The 25067-nt window shown below is 35.3% G+C and overlaps 1 protein-coding gene across 3 annotated transcripts in view; it reads right to left on the bottom strand.

Annotated features, from left to right (window-relative positions):
- Window positions 1-25067, bottom strand: part of MDFIC (MyoD family inhibitor domain containing) — a 96324-nt gene that overhangs the window by 17076 nt on the left and 54181 nt on the right. For all 3 annotated transcript variants that reach the window (XM_017864608.1, XM_017864606.1, XM_017864607.1), the window contains exon 4: window positions 16999-17274. In XM_017864608.1, coding sequence (XP_017720097.1) covers window positions 16999-17274 — 276 coding nt within the window. The remainder of the gene's footprint in view (window positions 1-16998; window positions 17275-25067) is intronic.

Genomic DNA, 25067 nt, shown 5'->3' with positions numbered 1-25067 from the left:
TATACACATACATATATATAATTTTTCATGGTTAATTGGAGTTCAAGAGCCAGTAGCTTCATACTGATTTCTAACTAAGGGTATAATTTTTAAAAGCAACAGGAACAAAAAAATCAAAGGCACTTGATTAAGAAACAAAACAGGACTTCTCTACAAACTCCAGCACACTGGCCTGGACATATAGCAGACCCTTAATAAACACCTGTTGACTCCATGCAATTCAATTTTATGGCCTAAGGTAATGATGGCTTTTGGTTTTAGCTTCTCCTGTCACTCCACAGTACACATTTCCTAGGAGATATCTACCATAGATGTTAAAATGTTCTTTCTAAAATAACTACTTTTCTGTCATTCCAAAAATGCAATTTCTGCATCCTTCCCTGAGCATAATTATTAGGAAAAAAATAAACTTCAACTTCTAGTGTCAACTTCAAATTATGTTATGTTATGGTGATATTATTCCCCAAGAGGTCCAGTTCCTCCAGTTTGATTTCCCAAGAGAAGTTATAGTGGAAATTTGGGGAAATTTAATATTTCTTTGGAAAACTAGTATATTAATCCATTTTGCTCTTTTCTTTCAATTATCTTCACATTTTCCCCAAACTCCTGGATTTCTCAGTCTTCTAAGAGACAACTACTATTTATTTGTATGAGTATTTTTTCTCCTTCAAAGTGAGCAGAATGATTAATATCCTTGAGCAAACTACTTAATAATTATTCAATTTTATTCTTCTAATTGCCTCCTATATCCACTTGAGAGGATGTCTACCATCTTCAATTTTTCCCTTCAGTCAAGTATACAAGAGGAAGGAAAGCTGGTACAAATTACCAGAGTCCTGTGCTTGGATGGGGGCCTGAGGCCACACTATGTTGCATATCAATTAAAATCCCATGGGAAGATTTGCCTGAAAACCCTGAAAACTATGTGTCACCAGGTTGTTGACTTCGAAGCACTTCCTCTGTTTTCTCTTGTACTTATTTATGGAAATTTAAATTAAGACTATCTAAATTGTGGCATATAAAACCCAATAAGTTCATTTTCTCCGTTCTTCTGCATCCTGGCATTGCAGGCTATGCATTGGTAAAAGCACGACATTAAAATGCAAACATGAAAACAAGTTACTTAGGGATTTAATATTTAACACAGTTTTTTAAGGTGAGAAATTGAATATGTCCTTTATTATCATTTCAATTTAATGTAAGCAAAAAGAAGCTGTTCAAAAAAAAAATCTGTGTTCTCTGCATTGTGAAAATTACACACAGAAACGCAAATTTATAAAATGTGTATGTTACAAAATAAATTACTTTTACTATAAAGAATGCTTTGGATTCTGAGGGGCAAGAGCAGACATTTTTAGTTTTCAGTGGTGTGTCACGGAGATAAAGTATTTTTAAATCCATAAAATAGAATACACAGGATTTTGAAGGAAACCAATTATGTTTAAATACAGGGACATATTCTGAGGAAGGAATCATTAGGTGATTTCATCATTGTATGAATATCAGAGAGTGCACTTACACAAATCTGGATGGTATAGTCAATGACATACTTAGGCTATAAGGTATAGCCTATCACTCCTAGGCTACAAAGTTGTTCAGCATGTTACTGTACTGAGTACTGTAGGTACCTGTAACACAATGGTAAGTATTTGTATATGTAAACATAGAAAAGGTACAGTAAAAATACAGTGTTCTAATTTTATGGGACCACCATGCTATATGCGGTTCATAGTTGAATGAAATGTTATGTGGCCCCACGACTATAGTTGATAATATTAAAGTTGAGGTAGAATAAACATGTGCTTCTTTTTAAACACATTAATAACAAGTTCTAGTGGTGATCTGATAAGTACTATTTTAAAAGTAGCAATTGGTATAAATGATACTTCACGATTTCTGCAACAACTTTAATACATGAAAATGTCATCAACAAAGCCACGGGTACTATTAATGCCACTGAAGTTTATTGTCTATATGTATAATTGAGAGAAATACTAAATTTAATTTAAAGTTTAGAAATTAGTGAAATTAAGTTGGTTATTTTTTCTCAGACTTAGCATTGGACCCTCCCCCAGTGCTAAGGCCCCTGAGCTGGAGGTTCATAAGTGAATCTTCCTAATACCTTCCTGGTGTATTCAACTTAAACCATCCATATTTTAAAATTCCCCTTACAAGAGTTTTAAGAAATATGTCAACTTTAAACTATAAGGTTCCTTCTATACTATTTTACAATATACTAGTCGAGAATTATACCTATTAATTATAAAAGATTCTCAAAACTATAATAGTTTAACACTATATGTAAGTAATTTAAATAGCAAAAGCATTTCTAAGAGAATTTAGTATTTCTAAGTTGCTTCAGTTAGTTTTGGGAGTCAGGATGGGTCATCTTGGAATGTAATTTAAAAAACAGCAAATAGCTAAATAAGTATGTATTTTGAAAGAATAATAATCAATTCAAATACCATGAGAATCTAATTAAATCTAGAAAGAAAAAATCATTGTTGAAAAATTCCGGGTGTTTGATGGAGATTTTTGGAGCTATGTCTTTTAAGCTATGTACTTATAACTCACAAACATATAAGCTAAGAATAAAACTAAAAAAAATTAAAATATTATTATGGAAAATGTCATTAATCACTGCCATAGGGTTTCTATAAATGGTAGTTAATAACTGAATGAAATCACGTAAAATTTGCAAGTGAAACAGGTAAGGGGAGGGGAGGGAGAGAAAGTATGAAATAGAAAAATGAGAGAAAAGAGGAAGGAGAGATGAAGAAGAGACATGGGGAACAGAGACAGTCAGATAGAGATATGGAAGGTGTACTTTGGAGTAACAACCAAAATGAGATAACCAAAACTATGGAGGTGGCAGGCTTGATCTGCAAAGGTAGATGCTCCTCCTCCTAAAGCATAAAACAGTCACACCCCTCGACATGAGTGGTACCCTTCTGTTCTTATTCCTTCGAAATCTTTTTTAAAAACTTCATGTTCAAAATTAATTTTTCCCCAATATTAACATACTCTATTCTTAAACATTTTGGTGTCAATTCAGCCAGGCAAACAACAGATATTTTAAGTATATATAGAGAGATGGAAGCACACAAAAAGAAATGGAAAGAATATAGTAACAAAACATTGGGGGGAAAACAGGTAATTTATAAAGGCACCAGAGGCAATAACAAAAAATATACAATATAGTATTGTAAGAAGTAGTTTCAGTTAATGACAAAGAATATAAATATAACCTTGAAATTTAGAATGTTCTCCATTCTGCAGATTTCCAAAGGATCATGAGACATTTGGACATGAATTAAGGCATGCATTACACATCAGTATATTTCTTTAGTCCAGTTGATTTAAATATACTCACTCTTCCACCCTCAACAATACAACTCATTTTTCTAAAACGTAAAATATTTTAGCCAAAGTAAAATTCAGGCTAAAGCAAAATGCAAAATATAAAGAAAATATTTTTTTTAACATGAGCATCTGAGATAAGGTTTTACTATAGGTGGTTATCTCAAATAACTGAAGTTGAAAGCTATATTGAATGAATAATACTCTAATACTATTTTTCTCTATGTATACCCCTTAAAAACTACAAGACACTCATGAGTCATTAGACAGTTTTGTCAGAAAATTCAAACATCCAGCACAACCTGTATTTTTCCCCAAAACTTCCTCCTCTGAATTGTAGTATTATGCAGTGTCTAGTGCTATTATTGTAACTAAGAAATAATTTTTTGAAATGGTTCTAAAATGAAATGGAAACTTTTAGTGTATTTTCCTCATCCCAAATGATAAAATATTTTCTTAGGTGGAAAGTCTCCAAAACTTGTAAATCTACTGTGCCATATTCTACTGGTCATTTGAAAGAGCTCCATTTAAACAAATTGAAAGTGCCTCATGTGTGTAAGACACAGAAATAAAGGAATCACTGTAAAAAACAGTGCTCTGCGAGGCATGGGCTCCTTTATTTCTCCCTTCCTTCCCTTCCCTTCCCTTCCCTTCCCTTCCCTTCCCTTCCTTACCCTTCCCTTCCTTCCCTTCCTCGCCCTCTCCCTTCCCCTCCCTCCTCCCTGCCCCTCCCTCCCTCCCCTCCCTTCCCTTTCCTTTTCTTCCTTCCTTCCTTCCTTCCTTTCTTTTTTTTTTCTATTTAGATGCAGGGTCATGCTTTCACACTCTGTTGCCCAGCCTGGAGTGCAGTGGCACAACCATAACTCACCACAGCCTCAGGCTCCTGGATTCAAGGGATGCTCCTGTCTCAGCCTCCTAAGTAAAGTAGCTAGGACCACAGGTATGCAGCACCATGTCTGGATAATTTTCTTTTTTTTCTTCGTGTAGAGATGAGGTCCAGACTGGTCTCGAATTCCTAACCTCAATGAGGTCCAGACTGGTCTCGAATTCCTAACCTCAAGCCATTCTCCCGCTTTGGCCCCACAAAGTGCCAGGATTACAAATGTGAGCCACTGCCCTGGGTGACCCTTTCTTTAAAATCTGAGAGAGATAAAACACACACATACACACACACACACACCCCTACAACACCACAGGGTACTTTGTAATGAATTTCCTCCCCTCTCACCTTCTCAAAAACATCATGCTCCCACATCATCAGTGTCTCCTCTACTAGTTCATTACCAGTAGCACTCAACCATGTACCCCATTTCTAAAAAAATTCACTTTTATATCCCAGCCTTTTTACTTACTCCCCTTTTGGAAAACTCCTTGATAGAGTAATCCAGATTTGCAATTTTCAATTTTTCTTTTCTTATTTTCTCTGGAATCTATCTCAATCAGACCTTATCCCCATCACAACAACAAAAGTATGAAGGTCACCAATGACTTCTACATGACAATTTCAATGGTCACTTCTCATTCATCTTACTGGATTTCTCAGTTGCTTTTGAAACATGATCACTCCATCTGTTTTAAAATACTTCCTTCATTTAGTTTCCAAGCTGCCCCTCTTTATCCCTGCTCCATTACTAGTTACTCATTCTCACTTTTTTGATAGTTTCTCTTTGTTTTATACTGTCTGCATAATGGCCCAGGGCTCAGTTTTTGGAGTACTTTTGCACTTTTTCTATTTTCTGGACAAGAGTTCTTAATCCTGCATTCAAATTAGAATCACATAGGGAGCTTCTAAAGGATGCTGACACCACGGATCTACTCCATTGCAAATGAATCATAATTGTTGCTTTGTATTTTACTTCCTATTCCCTTTGCCCTAAAGCTTTTTCTCCAAATATCCAGAGGCCAGGGTTGAGAACCCCAGTTGCCAGTGGTCTCATCCACTGTACATTCTGCACCATGAAAACTCACAAAACATATCTCAAGCTGCAGACCTTTCCTTTGAACTCCAGACTCCCTTATCCAAACACCTTGTCCACATCACCACTTGTACAGATAATGGGTATCTCAAATTCAATGTATTCAAAAACAAACATGACCTTCCTCCATGAACCAAACCCCATGCTTCCTATAGTCTTCTCACCTCAGTTAATAGCTACTCCATACTTTCAACTGCTCAGGCCCATAAACTTGGAGTCATCCTTAATCCCTGTCTTTCACACCAAAATCTCATTCTTCAGCAAATCTTGTTCTGCCTTCAAAATACACCTAAATGCAACATCTCGTCACCTCCATCACTGTCACCCCGATCCAATCCTATTACCTCCCATGTGAATCACAGCAATAGTGTCATGGCAGGTCTCCCTTTTTTGAACCCTGTGTACCTGTAGTCCACTCTCAGCACAAAAGGCAAAGTGATGTTTAAAAATGGTAAGTCTGATCGTGTCGGCCATCTGCTCATAGTCTCATGCAGTTTTCCTACCTCAAAATTAAAAACATTACAATGGCTCATTAGGCACCTCATAATCTGGTCAGTTCTTAGAGATGTTTGATTTTAGATCTGAAATTATCCAATCTCTTCAGTTACCTTCAAGAATAACACAGTGCTAACAGGATCTTGTTGTCTGTCTTTAAAGCTTTGCAGGGGGAAATAATAACTCTTGTCAGATTCTCAAAGAAGCCCGTATGATCAAAAATGATCAGAATCATTGTGTAAAAGATTATCACAATTAATCAAAACTCCTTTTTATTATAGATTAAGCTTTAACCTTTTCAAGCCTTTGTTTGTGGTAGTAATTCAATGATGAGTAGGGCATACTAAAGCATAAATTTACTTTAAATATATTTTAAAATTAACCTACTGTTTCCCATTTGTACGGATTTTGCAGTGGTTTCTTTACTTATTTTTTCTTCTCTTTAACTGTTTGCTTAGCTATGTTTGTTTTACTTCTTATACTATACTATGTGTAAAAGCTATGGCTAAATTCAATTAAGAGCCTTATGAACATAAAGTATAAGATGCTATTGATTTTCATCAATTTGTGATCCAAAACACAAAAGTGAGAGATTTGGAATTCAGAATCATAAGGCCCTATCCATCCCCTCCATTCAAACTCGATGAATGCTCATGGAATGAGGTAGGAGTAGGGTTTTGAGAAAGGCTTTTTAGTCACCAAAGGTTACATGTCCTCATACCAAATCATTCCATAGAGGTTACTCAGAAGTCTTCTAAAATTAATCAACCACATAACCCCTACAGAGCAGAGCCATCGAGGGTAACAATTTGGTAAATGCTTCTCTGGTTGCTCAATTCTCTTGCTTTGACAATGTAAATGCATTCATTTAGTTCAGTGTATTAAACTATAGATCTAAAGTCTAAAGACACTATATGCTGGCTTGTCAAGAAGGTATTATTATTGCCTTCTCATAACTTCAAATGTTCCTTCTCTCCTGGATCTTTTCCAGCTGAATGTAAACATACTGAAATTGTTCCTATCTTAAAAGAATACACACCAAACGAACAACCCTTCTGGACTTGCACTTCTGCCATGAAATTTGGCCTTTCTAGAACTGTTTTCATATTCCACAACCCACATCATTGTGGCTTCTCCATGAAAATGACTCTTAATAAGGTCACTAAATGATGTCCACGTTGTGACAACATCCAGAAGAGTCGACAACCAACAGAAATATTTCAGTGCTCATCTTACTGAACCTGTCATCTGGTGCACCTTGATATAGTTCTCTTCCTCTTTTTAAAACATTCTTTCCCTGCCTCATGATATCATTTTCTCCAGTCTGTCTCTCTTCTCACATTTCTTGTTTCCTCTCAGCCAGATAATCATCCTCTTCTCTTTGCACTGTGACCTCTCCTCTAGGCTATCTTATCAGTATGGTCTTACTCTGTCTTACTGTCTATCTGATATTACCTCTGGAGAAAAATCTGAACTTTCCATGGGATTGCCTCCCAAGCACACAAGCTGAACCCACACTCCCATCCCACCAAACTGGCTGGCCTCCAGTGATTGCTGAGTCACTCAGTTCTCAGCCATCTGACCTTTTCTCTGAAATCTCTACTTTAAAAAAACTCATCCAGATTTATAGTGAAATGTCTCCTCTATGAGAACAAATATAAATAAGTATATTTGCCTCTAACTCCTTCTCTCCAGCTCCAATTGTATATTTTCAAGTGCATTTTGGAATTCTCCTCTTGAATTATGTATAATCATACACAACTAAACAGATCTAAAACTCAACTCATGATCATCTCCAAACTATATTCAGCTATTCCTCCTAATTTCCTAATTTCTATTCAATTTCCAAACTAATTGAACTAAAATATTAATGACAGTCCTGCTCAGAATAATACATACCTGACTGCTCTTTCAAGTCTACCCAGATTTAGCTCTGGACCTCATTTAATCCTGAAACTCTAAAGCAAGTCTTCAATTCCTCTATTGCCTGCACTTAACACAGCTCTAGGGGTTGAATCCCTCACAAACAAACTTTCATCTCCAGCCTGGCTGCTGAGCCTATGTATTATGTTTGACCTAAAAAAATCACCTAACATTTCATCACTGTACTAAAAAACAAAACAAAAGAAAACAAAACTTTGGTGCATTAATAGAGTCATAGGATTTATTCAATTCTTTCCATTATTCTGAAGCCTGGTTTCTAAATAGTCTCCTCATCCAACTATCCCACACCCCAAAGCTTCCTGGCCAATCTATCTGTATCTCTATTGTTTTATTTCCTCCCCACCCATCTCCTGAGTGAATGCTGAGCTAATTTAGTTTGCTAGAGCAGTGACCTAAGATAGCTTGTCTACAAACCCAAAAAACCAACGGTGAAGTCCATACATAGCTGGTAGCTTCTAGCTCTTCTTTAAGATGGCCGATAAATTGTTGGTTATTACAAAAGAAGAGCTCTGGGGCTTGAGGCATATTTTGAGTTATCTCTATGTTTCAATATTAAGTTATATATTTTTCAGAACCTTGAAAATATTTTCTTTGCTCCTCACTAAATACATAGGTATGAGAACAAACTACATAGTTAACTTATTTTCCAAAACTCTAAAGATAAGGTACTTAAATGTTTACTTTTGACCCTACAGAAACACTTACTATTTATAAATACTTCTGATGGATACTTGCTTTAATTTTTTTTTAAAAAAAAGCTAATTAAAATATTTCAAGTAAACAAAAATTAATGATTTATATGTGCAGAATGATTTATACTTTGATATAGTCAACTTTGATCATGCCTACTCTCCACACACACACTCCTCATTGTATTACTATTTTTCCATTTAATGTGTTGGCTGAGCAGTGACATTTCTTCAAGTCCTGTTTTCCAAAGAACTAGCAAATATTGCATTGGAAAGGAGAATTCTAAACCTTTTGCCCACACCATTATTGTGACATGGGCTGGAAGGCACTGTGCCTGAGAAAACATAACATAACAAAACAAAACATCATCCAAGCAAATTAAATATTTTGAGGAATGCAGTGACATATCTTGCCAAAGTCACAGAAAATTTGTTTCTGGAAGCTCTGATTATAACTTTATGGTCATATCATGAGCTCCTATTATTATCTTTCCACTAAAATACTACTGTAGTACTTCTACAATTACAGGCAAAGCGGAAAAGCTTTTTATGGGAAAAAATGAATATAAGACTTTACAATACTGTTGAAACCAACAGCAAACAACACAATTTCTTTTCTTTTGCCTTTTATTATTATTATTATTATTTTTTGTATTTTTAGTAGAGACAGGATCTTACCATGTTGGCCAAGCTGGTCTCGAACGCTTGACCTCAGGTGATCCACCTGCCTCAGCCTCCCAAAGTGCTGGGATCACAGGTGTGAGCCACGACGCCTGGCTCAAACAACTCAATTTCAATTTTATCTTTCTAATTTCTTTTCACAGCTTCAGGATTCAAGAATATATAGTTGTTTGAAACCCATATGGAATAGTGAGAAAACTTGATGGGCTGGGAGGTAGGAGCTCTGAGTTACAGTCCTCCCTCTGCTGGGTCTCTTTTTGTATTTCTTTTAGCTCAAATATTTGCCCTTCCTTTTATTCCTTCACATTCTCTCCCTTAAGGATTACAGACATTCCTGTCCTTTCAACCACAATGTCTATGGAGTGATAAAGACAAAGTCTAGTTCTCCAGTTGACACTCCTAACTCACTTTTTACTGAACTTGTATAAGCCAGGAACTAGGCTGTATGCAAAACATTAAAAGATAAGTAAGATGGAATCTTGCTTTCAATGAGATTACATTTTAATACAGAAAGGAAGATAAATAGATCAACTTCAGTACAATTTTGTGCCCCAAGCATGCTGTGGAGACCAAACAAAAGGGGCAATTCGCCCAAAATGGAGCATCAGGAGATGATGACTAAGAGGAGTTCTGAAAAAAATATGTAGAGATCAAGAATGCAAAGAGTTATGAGACCATTCCAGGCTGAGGGGAGAGAAGAAACAAAGGCATTCAGCAGTTTCACCTGACCATGCGTACAGACATGTCTATGCATTACAGTGGAGGCACAATTCCAAGTGCAAGGAGTTAGACCTGGAGTTTGCAAACGGTGAAAGGAAGGGGAAATAGTGAGGTCAAGGAAAGATATTTTTACCATTTTACCAGTGATTCACAAGGAAGGAGGGGAAATCACTTTATGAGCTTTTCTAATTGTCCTGCCCAATTCTGGTTAATCCCTTTTTAACGCTGTGTACTCTACACAGACTGTCTCCTAGAGAATCTTGGCTGTACTCCTACTGGTGGGGAGTATGCACTATCCCTCTGGTATATTCTGAAAAACTGCTCTGCTATAAATGCAAGAGAAAATGCACCAAAAAGACAAAGAAGCGAAGCCTAAAAAGAAAACAAAGAAAGGTCATAGACCTCAGAAACCACAAAATAGTTTTAAAAAAAAATAAAGCAGAAAAAGCCTGTAAAATACAAACCGGGTTTCAGTCCTTCCGTAGGTCCAAATGTCTCCTGTATAGCTCATTAACATCCCAAGCTCAACACCTCTAAAACCAATTAATCATTTCCTTTTTGATAACAGTTCATTATTAATGTACCAAAAAAACTGCAAAGATAATCAGGGTGCAGATGGTAGGGCACGTTAATACATAGCAGTATTGGCTACAGGTGAGAAAGCACCCTGATTCTATATAATTCCAACCATGGAATTTTTGTATTACAGAGAGAAAAGAAAACAAAATTTTTCAAAAAAGTATATATGGGATATGATGTCCTTTAGATAAATCATACAGATCTATGTGATATTAATAGCTTCAGAAGAATGGGGCATCACAGGCTCCATAGAATGGTTCATTCCTACTCATCTAGTATCTTCTCTACTAATTTAGCTTTTCAGCAACAGCAAACTGTTTGTGGTTCTCTGAATAAAACATATGAAATCAGGAATTTACATAGAGGGGAGCAACACACACTGGGAACTTTCAGAGAGGGGGGTGGTGAGAGGAGGGAGAGGATCGGAAAAAAATAACAGTGGCCACTAGGCTTAATACCTGGGGGATGAATAATCTGTACAACAAACCCCCATAACACATGTTTACTTATCTAACAAACCTTACTTATCAAACAAACAAAAAGAGGAGCGTGCACGCGCGCGCGCGCGCACACACACACACACACACACACACACAAAAAGAAAAGAAAAGAAAAGAAAAGAAAACAAAATCCTTTGGCTTTGAATGCCTCCCTCTATTCTCAACTCCCTAAACTATCTTTGTCTTGCCTTTCAGGTCCCCAGCCAGGCACTGACTTTTCCAAGAAGCTAACATTCCTGACCCCTCTATGAACCTTAATACTAACGATCATAACAGCAGCTAACACATATTGAACACTTCATCTGAGCCGGTCTGTATTCTAAGCACTAAGCAGTACCAATTCAAGTCTTCTTCATAACAATCCTATGAAGTAGGTACTAATAATATCCCCATTTTAGAGATGAGACACTGATGCAAAAAGAGGCTAAGTAACTTGCCTAAAGACACATCACTGGTGAGTAGCAAAGCCAATATTTGATCCCAATCAGGCTAGTTTCAGAGTCTGTGCTCTAATTACTACACCACACTGCTTCTATGTCATTAAAAATGCGATGACTATAGTTACTTCCATCCACATAATGCTCTTCACTGTCCTGTTCAGCATTTAGGTTCAATGATATACTAGGACTGGATATGTATTTCTCTATGCATACTAAATGTAGAATATCAAGTATGGAGTGTAAATTAACTATCAAAATTCCTAAAAGTATAAAATCTCTTTAAAAGTATTTTGCTGGAACTTAATTTTACAAAACTATATAGATGTAACCGGCACATGTAAAACATATTAGGATTTACCATTCCTGTGATAAGAAAAGTGTCTTTGAGTCTAATGAAAACCCTTGGCAATTTGAATATTATATGATACTAAATTATACTATAATTATTTCAAAGGTCAAGAATCTTAAACATTTAGTCTTAAAACTCTCCATGCAATCAGAAAATTAAAGTATGTATGAAAATATTTAATTATACAAAATAAGTAGAAAGCTACAAATTTAATAACCTTTAAATAAAATGTGCAATTTTTTTCCCACATGGATTTTTTTCCTCCATTGCAAAATGGAACTTTTAAAAGAACATTATTTTTTGTGACCATGAGCAAACGTTTTATTTTCCAGGGCTGGTNTAAGAAAAGTGTCTTTGAGTCTAATGAAAACCCTTGGCAATTTGAATATTATATGATACTAAATTATACTATAATTATTTCAAAGGTCAAGAATCTTAAACATTTAGTCTTAAAACTCTCCATGCAATCAGAAAATTAAAGTATGTATGAAAATATTTAATTATACAAAATAAGTAGAAAGCTACAAATTTAATAACCTTTAAATAAAATGTGCAATTTTTTTCCCACATGGATTTTTTTCCTCCATTGCAAAAATGGAACTTTTTAAAAGAACATTATTTTTTGTGACCATGAGCAAACATTTTATTTTCCAGGGCTGGTTTCAAGGAAGGGTAGGATAAAATGATTTGGAATAGAGCACTGTATTACTTACTAACTCATGAGAAACTCTATGATGCTTTTATGCTGGGCACCACTGTACAATTTAAAAAAAAAAAAATTGACTCAGATTCAATCCAGCCTTTTCAGGAATTCACAGTCTAGTAGGAAAAGGAAAACAGACAGCACAGGTGTGAGAGTTGTTTTTAAAACTGTGGTAAGAAGAGCTTTAAAAGACAAATGTGTACTAAGAAGAAGATCCCTGCTTGGTCCACAGCTGTAACTTTAGTCACACAAAATAGCACAGAGGTTAGGAACATGGACTGTGGAACCAGAATTTTGAGTTTGAGTCTCAATTTTGCCATGTTCCGGTTGCCTTTGGTGGTTTCCTTTAACTTCTCTGTGCCTCAGTTTCCTCATTTATAATTAGATAATTTCATAGAATTCATAGAATTGCAGTGTTGTTGGGAGGACTAAATGAGTTCATGTGAGAGAAGCAAGTAGCATATAGAAGGCACTCTAATAATATGAATTAACATCACTTAAAAAATACCTGATGGGGATGCTGAGGTGGGTGGATCACCTGAGGTCAGGAGTTCAAGACCAGCCTGGCCAACATGGCGAGATCCCGTCTCTACTAAAAATACAAAAAAATTAGCTAGGCGTGATGATGGGCGCCTGTAATTGCAGCTACTCAGGAGGCTGAGGCAGGAGAATCGCTTGAATCTGGGCGGCAGAGGTTTCAGTGAGCTGAGATCACACCATTGCACTTCAGCCTGAGCAACAGAGTAAGACATCGCCTCAAAAAAAAAAAAAAAAAAAAGGACCTGATGAAGTGCAGCTTTCTTTGTTCTCAGGCTTTAGGACATTCACAGTTAAAGACATGTTAAAACATCTTGCCAACCCCCCACAGACTCAATTATGGCTGGTTCAAACCTTACCTCTGTATAAGCAATGGATCATGTCTTAGTGTTTTTGCTATCCTGGTTAGAAAATAAGCCCTTAGTGTTCTCAATCAAACACTAGAAAATTTGTAAATATTTTATTCCATTATCTGAACCAAAAAAAAGTTATTCCAGTTGTTGATACAATTTGTATGCAGTACAAAAATTACAACCACAAGCACCATGTACCCAGACAAACAAAACATTGTCAAAGTGCGCATGATTAGCTGCTTTGAGAATTTCAGTTAACATTATTTTGCTACTTGTTTGCTCATTTGCCCTTGGAAGAACAGGCATAGAAGATGACCATTTAACAAAAATGTGAAGCAGAACAGCCATAAAACTGAGAAAAGCCTTGTGCTATGGTTTGAATGTCACCTCTCCAAAACTCAGATGTTGAAACGTCATGGCCAATGTGATGGTATTAACAGGTCAATCCTTTAAGAGGTGATTTGGCCATGAGGGCTTCTCCCTCAGAATGAGATTAAAGCCATTATAAAGAGGCTTCATGCAGTTTTTGATCTCTTGCCCTTCTGCTTTCTGCCATGTGAGAACACAGCGCTCCTCCCTTTCCAAGGATGCAGCAACAAGGCATCATCTTAGAAGCAGAGAATGGTCATCACCAGAAAACCTAACCTGCCAGCACCTTGATTTTGCTCTTCCCAGCCTCCAGAACTGAGAGAAAATAAACTTCTGATCTTTATCAAATACTCAGTCTCAGGTGTTTATTTATTTATTTATTTATTTTAGAGACGGGGTCTCACTCTGTCACCCAGGCTGGAATATAGTGGCACAGTCACAGTTCACTGTAATCTCAAACTCCTGGGCTCAAATGATCCTCCCACCTCAGTCTCCTGAGTACTTAAGACCACAGGTGCATGCCACTGTGCCCAGCTAGATTTTTTTTCTTTTTTGTAGAGATGAGATCTTTCTATGTAGCCAGGCTGGTCTTGAACTCCTGGTCTCATACAATCCTCCGCAATGGCCCTTTCAAAGTGCTGGGATTACAGGTATGAGCCAACCTGACCAACCTTTAGTCTCAGGTATTTTGTTAACAGCAGCACAAATAGACTAAGATACCTAGCCACTAAATCTCCCCATTCTTATTGCTTTATAAAAAATCATTTCCATCCACTTTTATTTGCACAATAAATCATGCCGCCTATTCAAGGCCTACTGTTCTGACATATGTGCCTCCTGAAATTCAGGTGCTATTTCTGTTCACCACAACTATTTCTGCCACTGCCCCACTCTGCGCATCAGGTTTTAGGTGTTTCCTCAACAAGAGATCACATATTCTATATAGCAAGAGATCTATCCTGAGAGTAAAGCAAGTGCTGTAAAAAGAGACTCATAGAATCTTGGAACCAAACTTAATTTTAAAATTATCTAATCCAAACCCTTCATTTCACAGAAAAAGCAGGCCCATAGAAACTCAAGTACCCCAGCAAGCTGGTGGCAGAATTGAGAATGTTTTTCCTTTTAATTTGCCATCTACCACTTCTGTGGATTTTTTGTTTTGGTTTGGTTTTGGTTTTTATTACAGGACATTGCCAGAGAATAAACATAACTTCAAAACTGACAGTCAGAAGAAACACAAAATTTTAGGGCACAACCTTAAATAGTGACAAATCATGAAGACATCGAACTTTGAGAAAAATATAGACAATGGAATTTTAATCTAGACTCAAGCAATCGCAATAAAACAAACCTACACTTGTCTAAATTCTATGGTCTTACAATGAAGATATGGATAAGACTTTGCAAAATATATTTATACATTTAAATTTGTATTTTATGTTCCTCTTTTCCCCAATCCAGTCTGAAACATATTTTGTGATAAAAGCAGATTACACAGATTACAAAAGACTTCCCTTATCCAGAGCTCTGTGGTAGGCCATAAGTGTGAATGTGAGCATGAGAGGAGAAGAGAAAGAAAAAGAAAAAGCGGGAGGGAAGAGGGAGAAGGAAGGAGAAGGGAGAGAGAGGAAGAGTAAAACTATATCTCATTCATATGCTGATGATTTTCTTCCTCCTTCATATGTTACTTATGAAGCTGCATTGCTACATTACAAATAAATTCAGACATGGTATTAAAGGCAAGCAATAATAAAAAATTTTATAAACAATCCATAAACTATTTCAAGTTAGGATTGATATGCAAATGTTACCATTCTTTAATACAAAAATAAGTAAATATCAAACGCAAAATAAGAGGTTAGGGACGTAATAAGTACATTCAAATGTACAAAACAAGTAGATTTCAATTGCATTCAATTATTTCACCCAATCACCTAGAAGCGAAGATCCTCTAAAGAAAATTGCATTGCCTTCCCAACTCCTTGGAGAGCCAGTTTAGTTAACAGCCTACCTATGCTTCAGAGATGACCATGCAGCTTACATGTCAAACTCATTTTAAAGTGTCAATCAAGTCCCTTTCAATCTAATTAGTTTGGAAAGTAGTGTCACTGACCTGGAACTATGCAGACCATTTATTATCATATCATTTGATCAACCTAACACTTTATCTCAGTTGAGTTTGAGACACCTGTAGCCAAAATGTAATATCCTTTCTCCCACTCATTACTGGTAATTCTCAATACAATTTCCTATTTACAACTCAATTTGTCTCTATGAATAAGCATGACCAACTTCACAGAGGCATTTCACAGAATTTCTCTTACTTAAGATTTCATAGCAAAATAGAAAGGAAAAGGGAATAAGGAGAAATATATGTATATCAGATACATATAACAGATTGAGGACTTTAGACATCCAATAACCGCTAAAAGGGGAAAGGAGGAAAACCAGAGGACCATGGATACATGGAAAGAAATTCAGATCCTTAAATACGGGAGGAGATTTTTATTTTTTAAATGTAATACAATGAATCATATAAAGGGAGTCTGTTTTAACTGTCACCATGTGCAATTTGTTTAATAAAGAAAAACTTTCTCAGGTTCATAGTATTTAATCTGTTTTTAACCCAGCCAAGGGCAGGATGAGATAGAACTGAAGAGGTAATAACTAGTTCCTCGGGGGACAGAGAACACAGCCAGGTGCCTCCAAAGGAGAAGCTGAAGACCAGACCACAGTGAGGCTGGAATGGGATGGGAGTGGAGATGGTTGAGGTGCTGACCAACACGGCGGCTGGAAGATGCTGGTCAGTCAAGCAACAGAAATCACCTGGCCCATTCCCTGGCAAGAGCATGAAAGTTACCTAATCTTTCTCTCATTTTAGCTTTGTCTATTTAAGAACTGATTTGCAAGACAAAAATACAAGCAGGTAATCTTATCTCTGAACTATAGAATAACATATTGCATCAGGGAGAGATAAAAATACACACATACACTCATGTATGCCATCAAAATGTTGTATTTATATTTTTAAATGTGGCATTAAAAAAAGAAGTATAGCAGTTATATTTAAAGTAATGACTATTCACTCTAGAAGACGATTATCTAAAAGCAGGATGTCAGCTGCCACTGCTTCCTTTTCTATCTTGTGCTTTCCTTTGGGGAAGTTAATCTGCATTTTACCAAAATTCCTGTTTGTCTGAAGGATAAGCAAGATTCTTCAATTATATTTGCTTGATCAAATAATTACCAGGAAATATTATTTTACATCTGGTCAAATAAAATCTACATATATCTCAAACTTACCTTCAGGTGAAGAGCCTGTCTTTTGGGAAAAGACAGCATTTACTTTGCTCTTCTTACTGATATCACTGTTTACAGACAAGCTGGACTGAATTTTTCTATGCATTTTTTGAGAAACAGGTGCTGAAAGTTTGCGATTATCTGCAGATCCGTGTTTGGCCCCATGGTGAATTCCATTTCCATTGCTCAGACCTGTGTGGCCATTCTTTATCTTGCCTATTTCCTCATCACTCGGCACCTGTGCTGAAGTCTGACGCTGAGGCAAGCGCTGAGGTTGGGCTAAATTAAAACAGGAAAAGTCAGCCAGTTAAAGAAAAGAAATTAATATTTTAAAATAATGAAAATACATTCAGTAGCAGAGATTAGGGGTTTTACCCATGATACACTGAAGAGGCAACAAAGAAAAGAAAGAAAAATACTAACATAGACATAGAGAAAGTATAATTTACTAAAACAGAAAATGGGAACAGGGTTGTCAAAAGTGGGTTTGTGCAAGGATATAAAAAATAGACCAGAGAAATACTGTTTTGGGAGGTTTTAAAGAAAATTTAAGTTAGAAATCTGAAAAGGTAATTTAAGACTCATTCAGAGAATGCTGATTGTTTTCTATGTGCTGAGCCCTCTTTGTGCATAGACACAACAGTGTTATTTCAATACTACTACTAATAACAAACTACTCAATTGTCTTTTCAAATAAAAGGAAAGAAATGATAAGTTCTGGTATTCAAAGCTGAACAATACAAAGAAAATACGGTGTTTTAAAAAACATCCCATTGTGAATCCTGCAGAAGAAAATCTTTTCTATATTTATTCTTTAATTTGACTTTGAAATAAACCAGTTATGAAAAGTTAGGAATACAAGATAATTTCTTTAATAAAATATATCTACCAAAATTAAATGTCAGGACTTTAGAAGTACGTCAAATGCCCATCCTTACGTGACTTATGTAACATTATGCAGGAGATCATAGTACAAGCAATAAACAAGACAAAGAAATTTAATAGGTCTGACTTCTAGACAGGAGTATACAAAATTTTTGAGATGTGTACAGAGTTTAATGTTCTGGGGAACATTCAAATATATAGTATACACATAATCTAAGTTTAAGACTATAAATACTGAAAGTCTAAAAATGTAGCAAGATTGATACACAACCATATAAAATCAACAATGCTCCTGTAAGCAGACAGTAAAACCAATTTAAAAATATACAAGAAAAACAACTCTTCACAATAACAAAAAAAGAAAAGAACAAGCCAACAAACAAACAAAAGACGCTATACGTATCTTGGAATTAAACTAGAAAAAAAGGGACAGAGGTTTTATGGCAAAAATTACAAAACACTACTGAAATGCATAGAAGAAACCCAAATAAGTGGAGAGAGTATAAATATGTTAATTATGTTAATTCTCCCCGATTTATTATTTAATGCCATTTCCATAACATTTCCAACAGGCTTGTTTATGGAACTTGACAAACTGATCCAAAAATGTATTATGGAAGAGTAATCAAGAAGGACCAAGGAAATTTTAAGAAGAAAAAGAGGGTTGTAGGATTTGATGTATGAGCCATTTCTATCACAGTACCTAAAGCAGTACAGCATTGGACCAGGCTTAGACATACAAGCCAATGAAGCTTATGAAATTATTAAGCCCCAAATATGGGACTCATATATTAATATAACGTAGACATGCACACACCTACATATTTGGGTACAATATAATTAACATGCATAATTATCTTATATAAATTAATATAATTATATCAATATAAATATTAATGTTTTAATCAAATATAATCTAAATAATTAATTATGTTGATTATATATTTATATCAATATATAACAATATATAAATAAAACATGATTAATTATATAAATATTAAGTGTTTATACAATTAATATTTGGGTATCACTGTTATATCTTCTATATGCTTAATATAATTAGTATATGTAAATTCCAAATTATTAAATGCCACCAGTATATAAAAAAACCTGATTTTTTATTTAAAGGAGCAAATAGAGGAGACTGTTTTAAATAGGACATAAGGCCCCCCACAAACAAATACGATTTTTTAGACATAATGAAATCATAAAACAAAATGTGAATATTCACCCTATTGTGTTGTGTTGTCCGAGCATTTCTGGTCACAACTCCATGGAGTTACGTTAAATTCCTCTACAACATCCCTAGGCTACCTGGAGCTAAGGACAAGGAGTGACCTACGTTCTGCCAACAGAAGTATGGCTTGCATTTGGAAGTGAATCGAGTGCAAGCTGGTTAGCCACACCAGGGTGGCGGAGACCTCTCAACACACGGAGTGAAGGAGGTATTTTGTTGATTTAGCCCAGTGAGGGAAAAAGCTTATGGTGTCCACCTCCTAGCAAAGAGTGGCTAGTGCTACAGCAGTGGAGGTTTTCAATAGAAAAGCCCCTACTGAAGTGGATGGAACATGATCCTTTGGTCTGTATAACTCTGGGGATTTAACCTATGTGCTGTAATAACATTTATTTTTCTATTTAAATTAGCCAAGATTTTTGGCAGCTAGAAAAGGCCCTGATGCCGCCCCCCAAAAGTTATCTGTTTAACATTGATTAAGTATTAAAATCATCATTTACCTTCATTATATAATTTTAAGCAAAGTTATATATCACAGCTTTTCAGAAAAAAACACGAGCAACAACAAAAATTATTTCACGTGAAAATTGTACTGTGCTATACTTTCCTGGAATTTAAAAATCTAAAACTCACTGTTTTAATTAGGTCTTTTGTTCTGTTATGGATTAGTGAGCAATTATGGAAATGTAAATTACAAAGGAACTATGAGGAAACTATTCCACTTGGAAAAGTATTGCATCTGTAAGGATGTAACAGGTTATTTACAGCATTGCGTTGAGTAAATGTGCTAAGAGAGGACTTATACTCGTTGGGGTCTTACATAAGACTTGAAGCATTTTTACAGAAAAAAAAAGGACAGTTTGCATCCTAGAGTAAATCCTTTAGTAAGCCAATTGTATATCAATTTCTTTTTCATCACATCCTATGTATTGTGAAGAAAAAACACCCCTTAACATGTCAAAAATATTCTACCTCATTTATTAGCATATTTTAAGGAACAAAATGATGGATTTTTTTTACTTAAACGCATACTTTTCATACCAAGTTTATTGACATTAATATCTGATGTATAAAAACTACATATAGGACATCCTGTTATAGTTTTTCAGTTCTTTACTGATAAAGAGGAATAATAGTCTAAAAGTAAACATCTGTTTAGCAGTTATATAATGCCCTTTTCATAACTAAAATCTACACAGCATCTGTAAAAGGAGATCTATTTCTTATGAGTGTGCAATGGTTTGATTTAGAGATGAATTTGCTGCTTCTGTAACTTCTTGTATCTACTAGAATGACATGCTAATGACTGCTATTGAACATAAAGCTAGTTATGCATATGTATTTAAAAAGATGCCAAAAAAGACAGTTAAACCTAATTTGGTGTTATTTTCAGAGCACTTTCCAGTAATCTCACCAAATAAATGGAATGTTTTCGGCCACTTTTTCCTCTGGAAAGAGTATTTCAAGCAATCTGAGAGCTTGATTGAGTTGAAATGGCATTGACCAAAGCTGGAGAGACTCCTTGTCAATCAAAAACGTCCTGTCATATTTCATAATTCAAAATAAATTTAGAATTACTATGCAATAAATATTTTCATAAATAAAATAAGAGTGGTAAAAGACACTTGTATCCTGGTTACCAAATTCTAAAATTGATATATTTGACCTTTTTCTGCTATCAAAATTGACTATGTGCAAATTACTAGGTATGGCTGGAGTGACATTCTCACGCATGCTTAATGATTTATCTACATTTCAATCTTCAAAATGATATCCATTTCTGTTGGCAGATAAATAACAGTACATTATTTTTGTTTCACTGTCACCTAATTGTTTTCACTATAGTTTGGATTATGATCAGATAACCAAGCATTATCCCTTTACACCAGTTTTTCTAACATTAAAATATTTCTTAGTTGAATGATTTTGCCAGATGTGTGTATTATGTAAGTCAAATCAAAACTGGATAAGCCTTAAATACATTAGCTATCTCAATAGAAATTAAATTTAACTTTATTGATAATTATTTATGGATACGACTTGAATCTTATGGTAAAATTGCAGTTAAAACCAAGTAGGAAACATGATTTTATTTTCAAATAAAGAACAAAAACGCCTGACTGATTAAACCACAACAACTTGGCTTTAAACAGATTTCCTTCCTTATTGTGTCAAAGTTGTGTATGGCTTTAAAAAAAAAAAAACACGCTAATATGGAAACGACACAATGCTTCTTAAAACACAAGTGATGCCTAGGGACCCTCGCTCTCCCTTTAATGATCCACTGCTCTCATTCAGCTGTCTTTCTTTTTTCAAATCTTTACATATGTGACAGCTCTCAAAAGTAGACCATAGACCATCTGGCATTTTTCAGAGGTGTAACTTGTGCAAATTCAGCTCTATTGGGAGCGCACTGCTATCTTCTGCCTGCGTTATAAAGGGACAATAGAATGTAGAACTTTTGAGTTGTTTTGAATTATTCATTTTTTTGCCTGTATATTCAAGAAATTTTACAAACTCTGCATTTTGTACTACATAATCACATGCGTTAAAGGTACAAAGAAACTTTTTGACACCTCTTTTCTACAGAAAGCTGGCATTTTGTTTGATATGTGAACATTCAGCATCTGTTATATCATTCTAAACAGGATGAGTACTTCTACAAAAGACCCCATTTTAAATTTACTCCATAATACTAGCAAAAAAAAAAAAGTATTCTTGATATTCAGTAATGAATGCAATACACATCAAAATTTCAAATACCACTTATAAGAACATTCAGCGTCTTCAAACCTGGATAGCATTGGTCATCCGCTTAGCATATGTGTAAAGATGTTTTTTAAAAAAATCATTGCTGACACAATACAGCATGATTGTAATTTTAATATCCATGATGAATAGTTACAAATGTCTTAAGAAATACTGCACTTTCTAGGTTCAAATGTTTTCAATCAGGAAGGAAACCAATAAAATTAGGTCTAGTGATTTTCAATAAGAATAATAAATATGGGAGTAAATGAGTCAATAGCATGAACTTCTTTTGATAATTAAAAAAAAAAAAACTGGTGATATTGTAGCTAGTAATAACTATACTGGAAACCACAGCTGCTGGAGTGGCAATATAAAGCAACATTTGCTATAGCGAATAATCTATTAGTATGTGCAAATCATCTTCAGCCACTGGTCTCTTTACACAAGTCAGATTTAATAAAATTAAAAAGAATTCTCATGCTATTCAGCTTAAATGGTTGTTGTACACATAAAAAATCAAAATTAAATGCTCAGGATGTAAAATTGTTAACAACAAAATGGTCAATGTAGAATATGGAGGGAGAAAATGACTTGGTGTAAATCTAAATGATTTTTCCCAGGGATGGCAACAAAGCTTTTACTGGTGCCCACGACTTTGCTACTCCATGGTCACAATGGGACAAATACACACACAGATAGTAGAAGATATATATATAATATATATGATATGCACAGATATACAACAGCTTTAAAAGGAAGATGAAAAGTTACTTCAATATGCACTAATATGATAAAAACTATTTTACATTTTTATTGCAATATAGTGTGAATTTAGGCTAAAATCAACTAAAATGAACATCCTAATGCCCAGTTCTTTTCATCAACTTGATCCAAATCTTTCTCAATATGGAAACCCTACATGGACCCTATATCCCAATACTGACAGTCTAGAAGTTTCTGGCACTTTCTGTATCTGTTTCTTTAGTTTCCCATCAAGGGTCTTCTAATTTTGTTTTTGTATTTACCTCTTGATCTTCTGGACTCTTTTTTGACATAATATTTTCCATCTTCATTTGATGTAGATAATTAATATGCTGAAATACACTTTGGAATCCTGACATTTTTCGGAACACTCATCAATTTAAGGATTCCAGTCAAATTCTGTAACTACCTGGCTGGGAACTCTCAAAGGAGGCAATTGTTTTATGATTATATCATATCTTACAGAATTTTTAACATGAGTTTGGTTTTAATGATTGCAAAATAAACCTCCAGATGACAACAGGAAGTACAACTACCCCCATCCCCAAAGAAAGGATAAAACTTTAGAAGTTGTTTAGAGAGGCAGTAATTTTTCTGTATTTCATAAAGAACATTTAGAGAGTACTTAGATTTAAATAATGCCTGGAGTAAGAGACTCTTCTCCAAATTAATTTTCCCAATTGTCCTGAGTATGTGGCTAGTACCATTTCTCTGCAACCCTAACCTTGCAGTTAGGTTTAGCTATGTATCTATGTTCTCTCTAAAGGAATGAGAGCAGGAATTATTTCTGCCACTTTTAGGACTGGGTCTTAAAACCTGGGTGTGCCCTCTCTATACTTTCTGTTTTGCAGTTGGCAGCAAACCAGTTTTGACCACAGCTGAGTGAAATATCTTAAGAGATGTTCCAGATACCAAACAAAAGGAATCTGTATGGCAGCAGGGAGGGGCGCCTCTTGCTGACCTGGAACGCTCATTTCCTACTGCTCCATAAGGAATTAATTTTTATCCTATTTAAGCTACAGAATTAATGCTGAGACTCCATAAGACATTAATGGCTTCTATCAAGGCCTATTAACAACTATGTACTATGAATATATACATACATATATACACGTACATATATTCATATATATGTGTGTGTGTATGTATATATATATATGATATATAAACTGCCCTTAACCCAAATGACTCAAAATATGCCAAATTTCACAAGAAAGAAATGCTTAAATGATGATTGGCTAAAAATATACACAATCTATTAACAACATATAAACAATCTCTTAACAGGAGTAGGAAGAATGCTACTAAATCTACAGCTACAGTGGATCTTAGAGAGTAGACAGTCCGAGCCAGGTGCAGAGCCCAGTGCTTTGAGAGGCTGAAGTCGGAGGATCACTTGAGCCTAGGAGTTCGAGACCAGCCAGAGCAACATAGTAAAACTCTGTTTCTACAAAAAAATTAAAAATTAACTGGGTGTGATGGCATGTGCCTGTATCCCAGCTACGTGGGAGGCTACGGTGGGAGGATGGCTTGAGCCCAGGAGGGCAAGGTTATAGTGAACCATGATCAGGCCACTGCACTCCACCCTGAGTGACAGACAGAGATCCTATCTCAAGAAAGAAAAAAAAAAAGAGAAAGAAGAGAGAGAAAAAGAAACAGTTGACAATCTTTACAATGCAAGGTCTAATTATGAGGTATAATAATGATATCATGTAGTTTTGTAGAAAAAGTATCCATCCCACCTTACTTTGCCATTTGAAGACCAGTATATAAAATTTTCTTAAATTTCCATCCTAATCATGGCTAGGAGGATATCAGATAGGGTGACCCAACAATCCCAGTTTACTCAGGACTAAGGGGGTGGTGGAGTGTGGTGGGGCTTCCTGGGATGAAGAATTTTTAGTTTTAAAACCAGGTCTGTCCCCGACAATCTGGGATGAATTGATCACCTTTGTATCAGGAGTAATTTATGTGTAACTGCTAATAATTATTTCCTCAAACAAGATATTCACAACAATAGTGGTAAACCTATAGATTTTGAACAAGACAAACTGGGGTTTGAATGCTAGAGTAAGTATTTCCCATTTCTGTTGTCTTACAAAAGTTACTTCACCCTTTACCCTAAACATTCCCTCCCTCCCCCACATTAGGACTTCACTTGCGAATGAGAGAAATGACAGGTCCTCCTATGTACCGGGAGGCCTAGCTTTCCAGCTCCTAACCCTTGTTTTTTCCTTTCCTTATCCTCCTCTACATAATTTTCCCCATTTATTCCTGAATTACTATTTGTCTTTTGTTTTTTTATTCTGTGTTATTAGCTTTTTTTTTTCCTGTAAATCAGCAGAAAACCTTTTTGCAAATAAACATTTTCAAGTTAATATACAAACATTTTTTTCATTTTCAGAAAATTATGATGTGATAGAAAAGTAAATCCAAATAT

The sequence above is a fragment of the Rhinopithecus bieti genome, unplaced genomic scaffold (genome assembly GCF_001698545.2).
Source record: "Rhinopithecus bieti isolate Rb0 unplaced genomic scaffold, ASM169854v2 scaffold_75173, whole genome shotgun sequence".
In the NCBI taxonomy this organism is placed as follows: Eukaryota; Metazoa; Chordata; class Mammalia; order Primates; family Cercopithecidae; genus Rhinopithecus; species Rhinopithecus bieti.
This window is presented reverse-complemented; position numbering and strand designations above follow the sequence as displayed.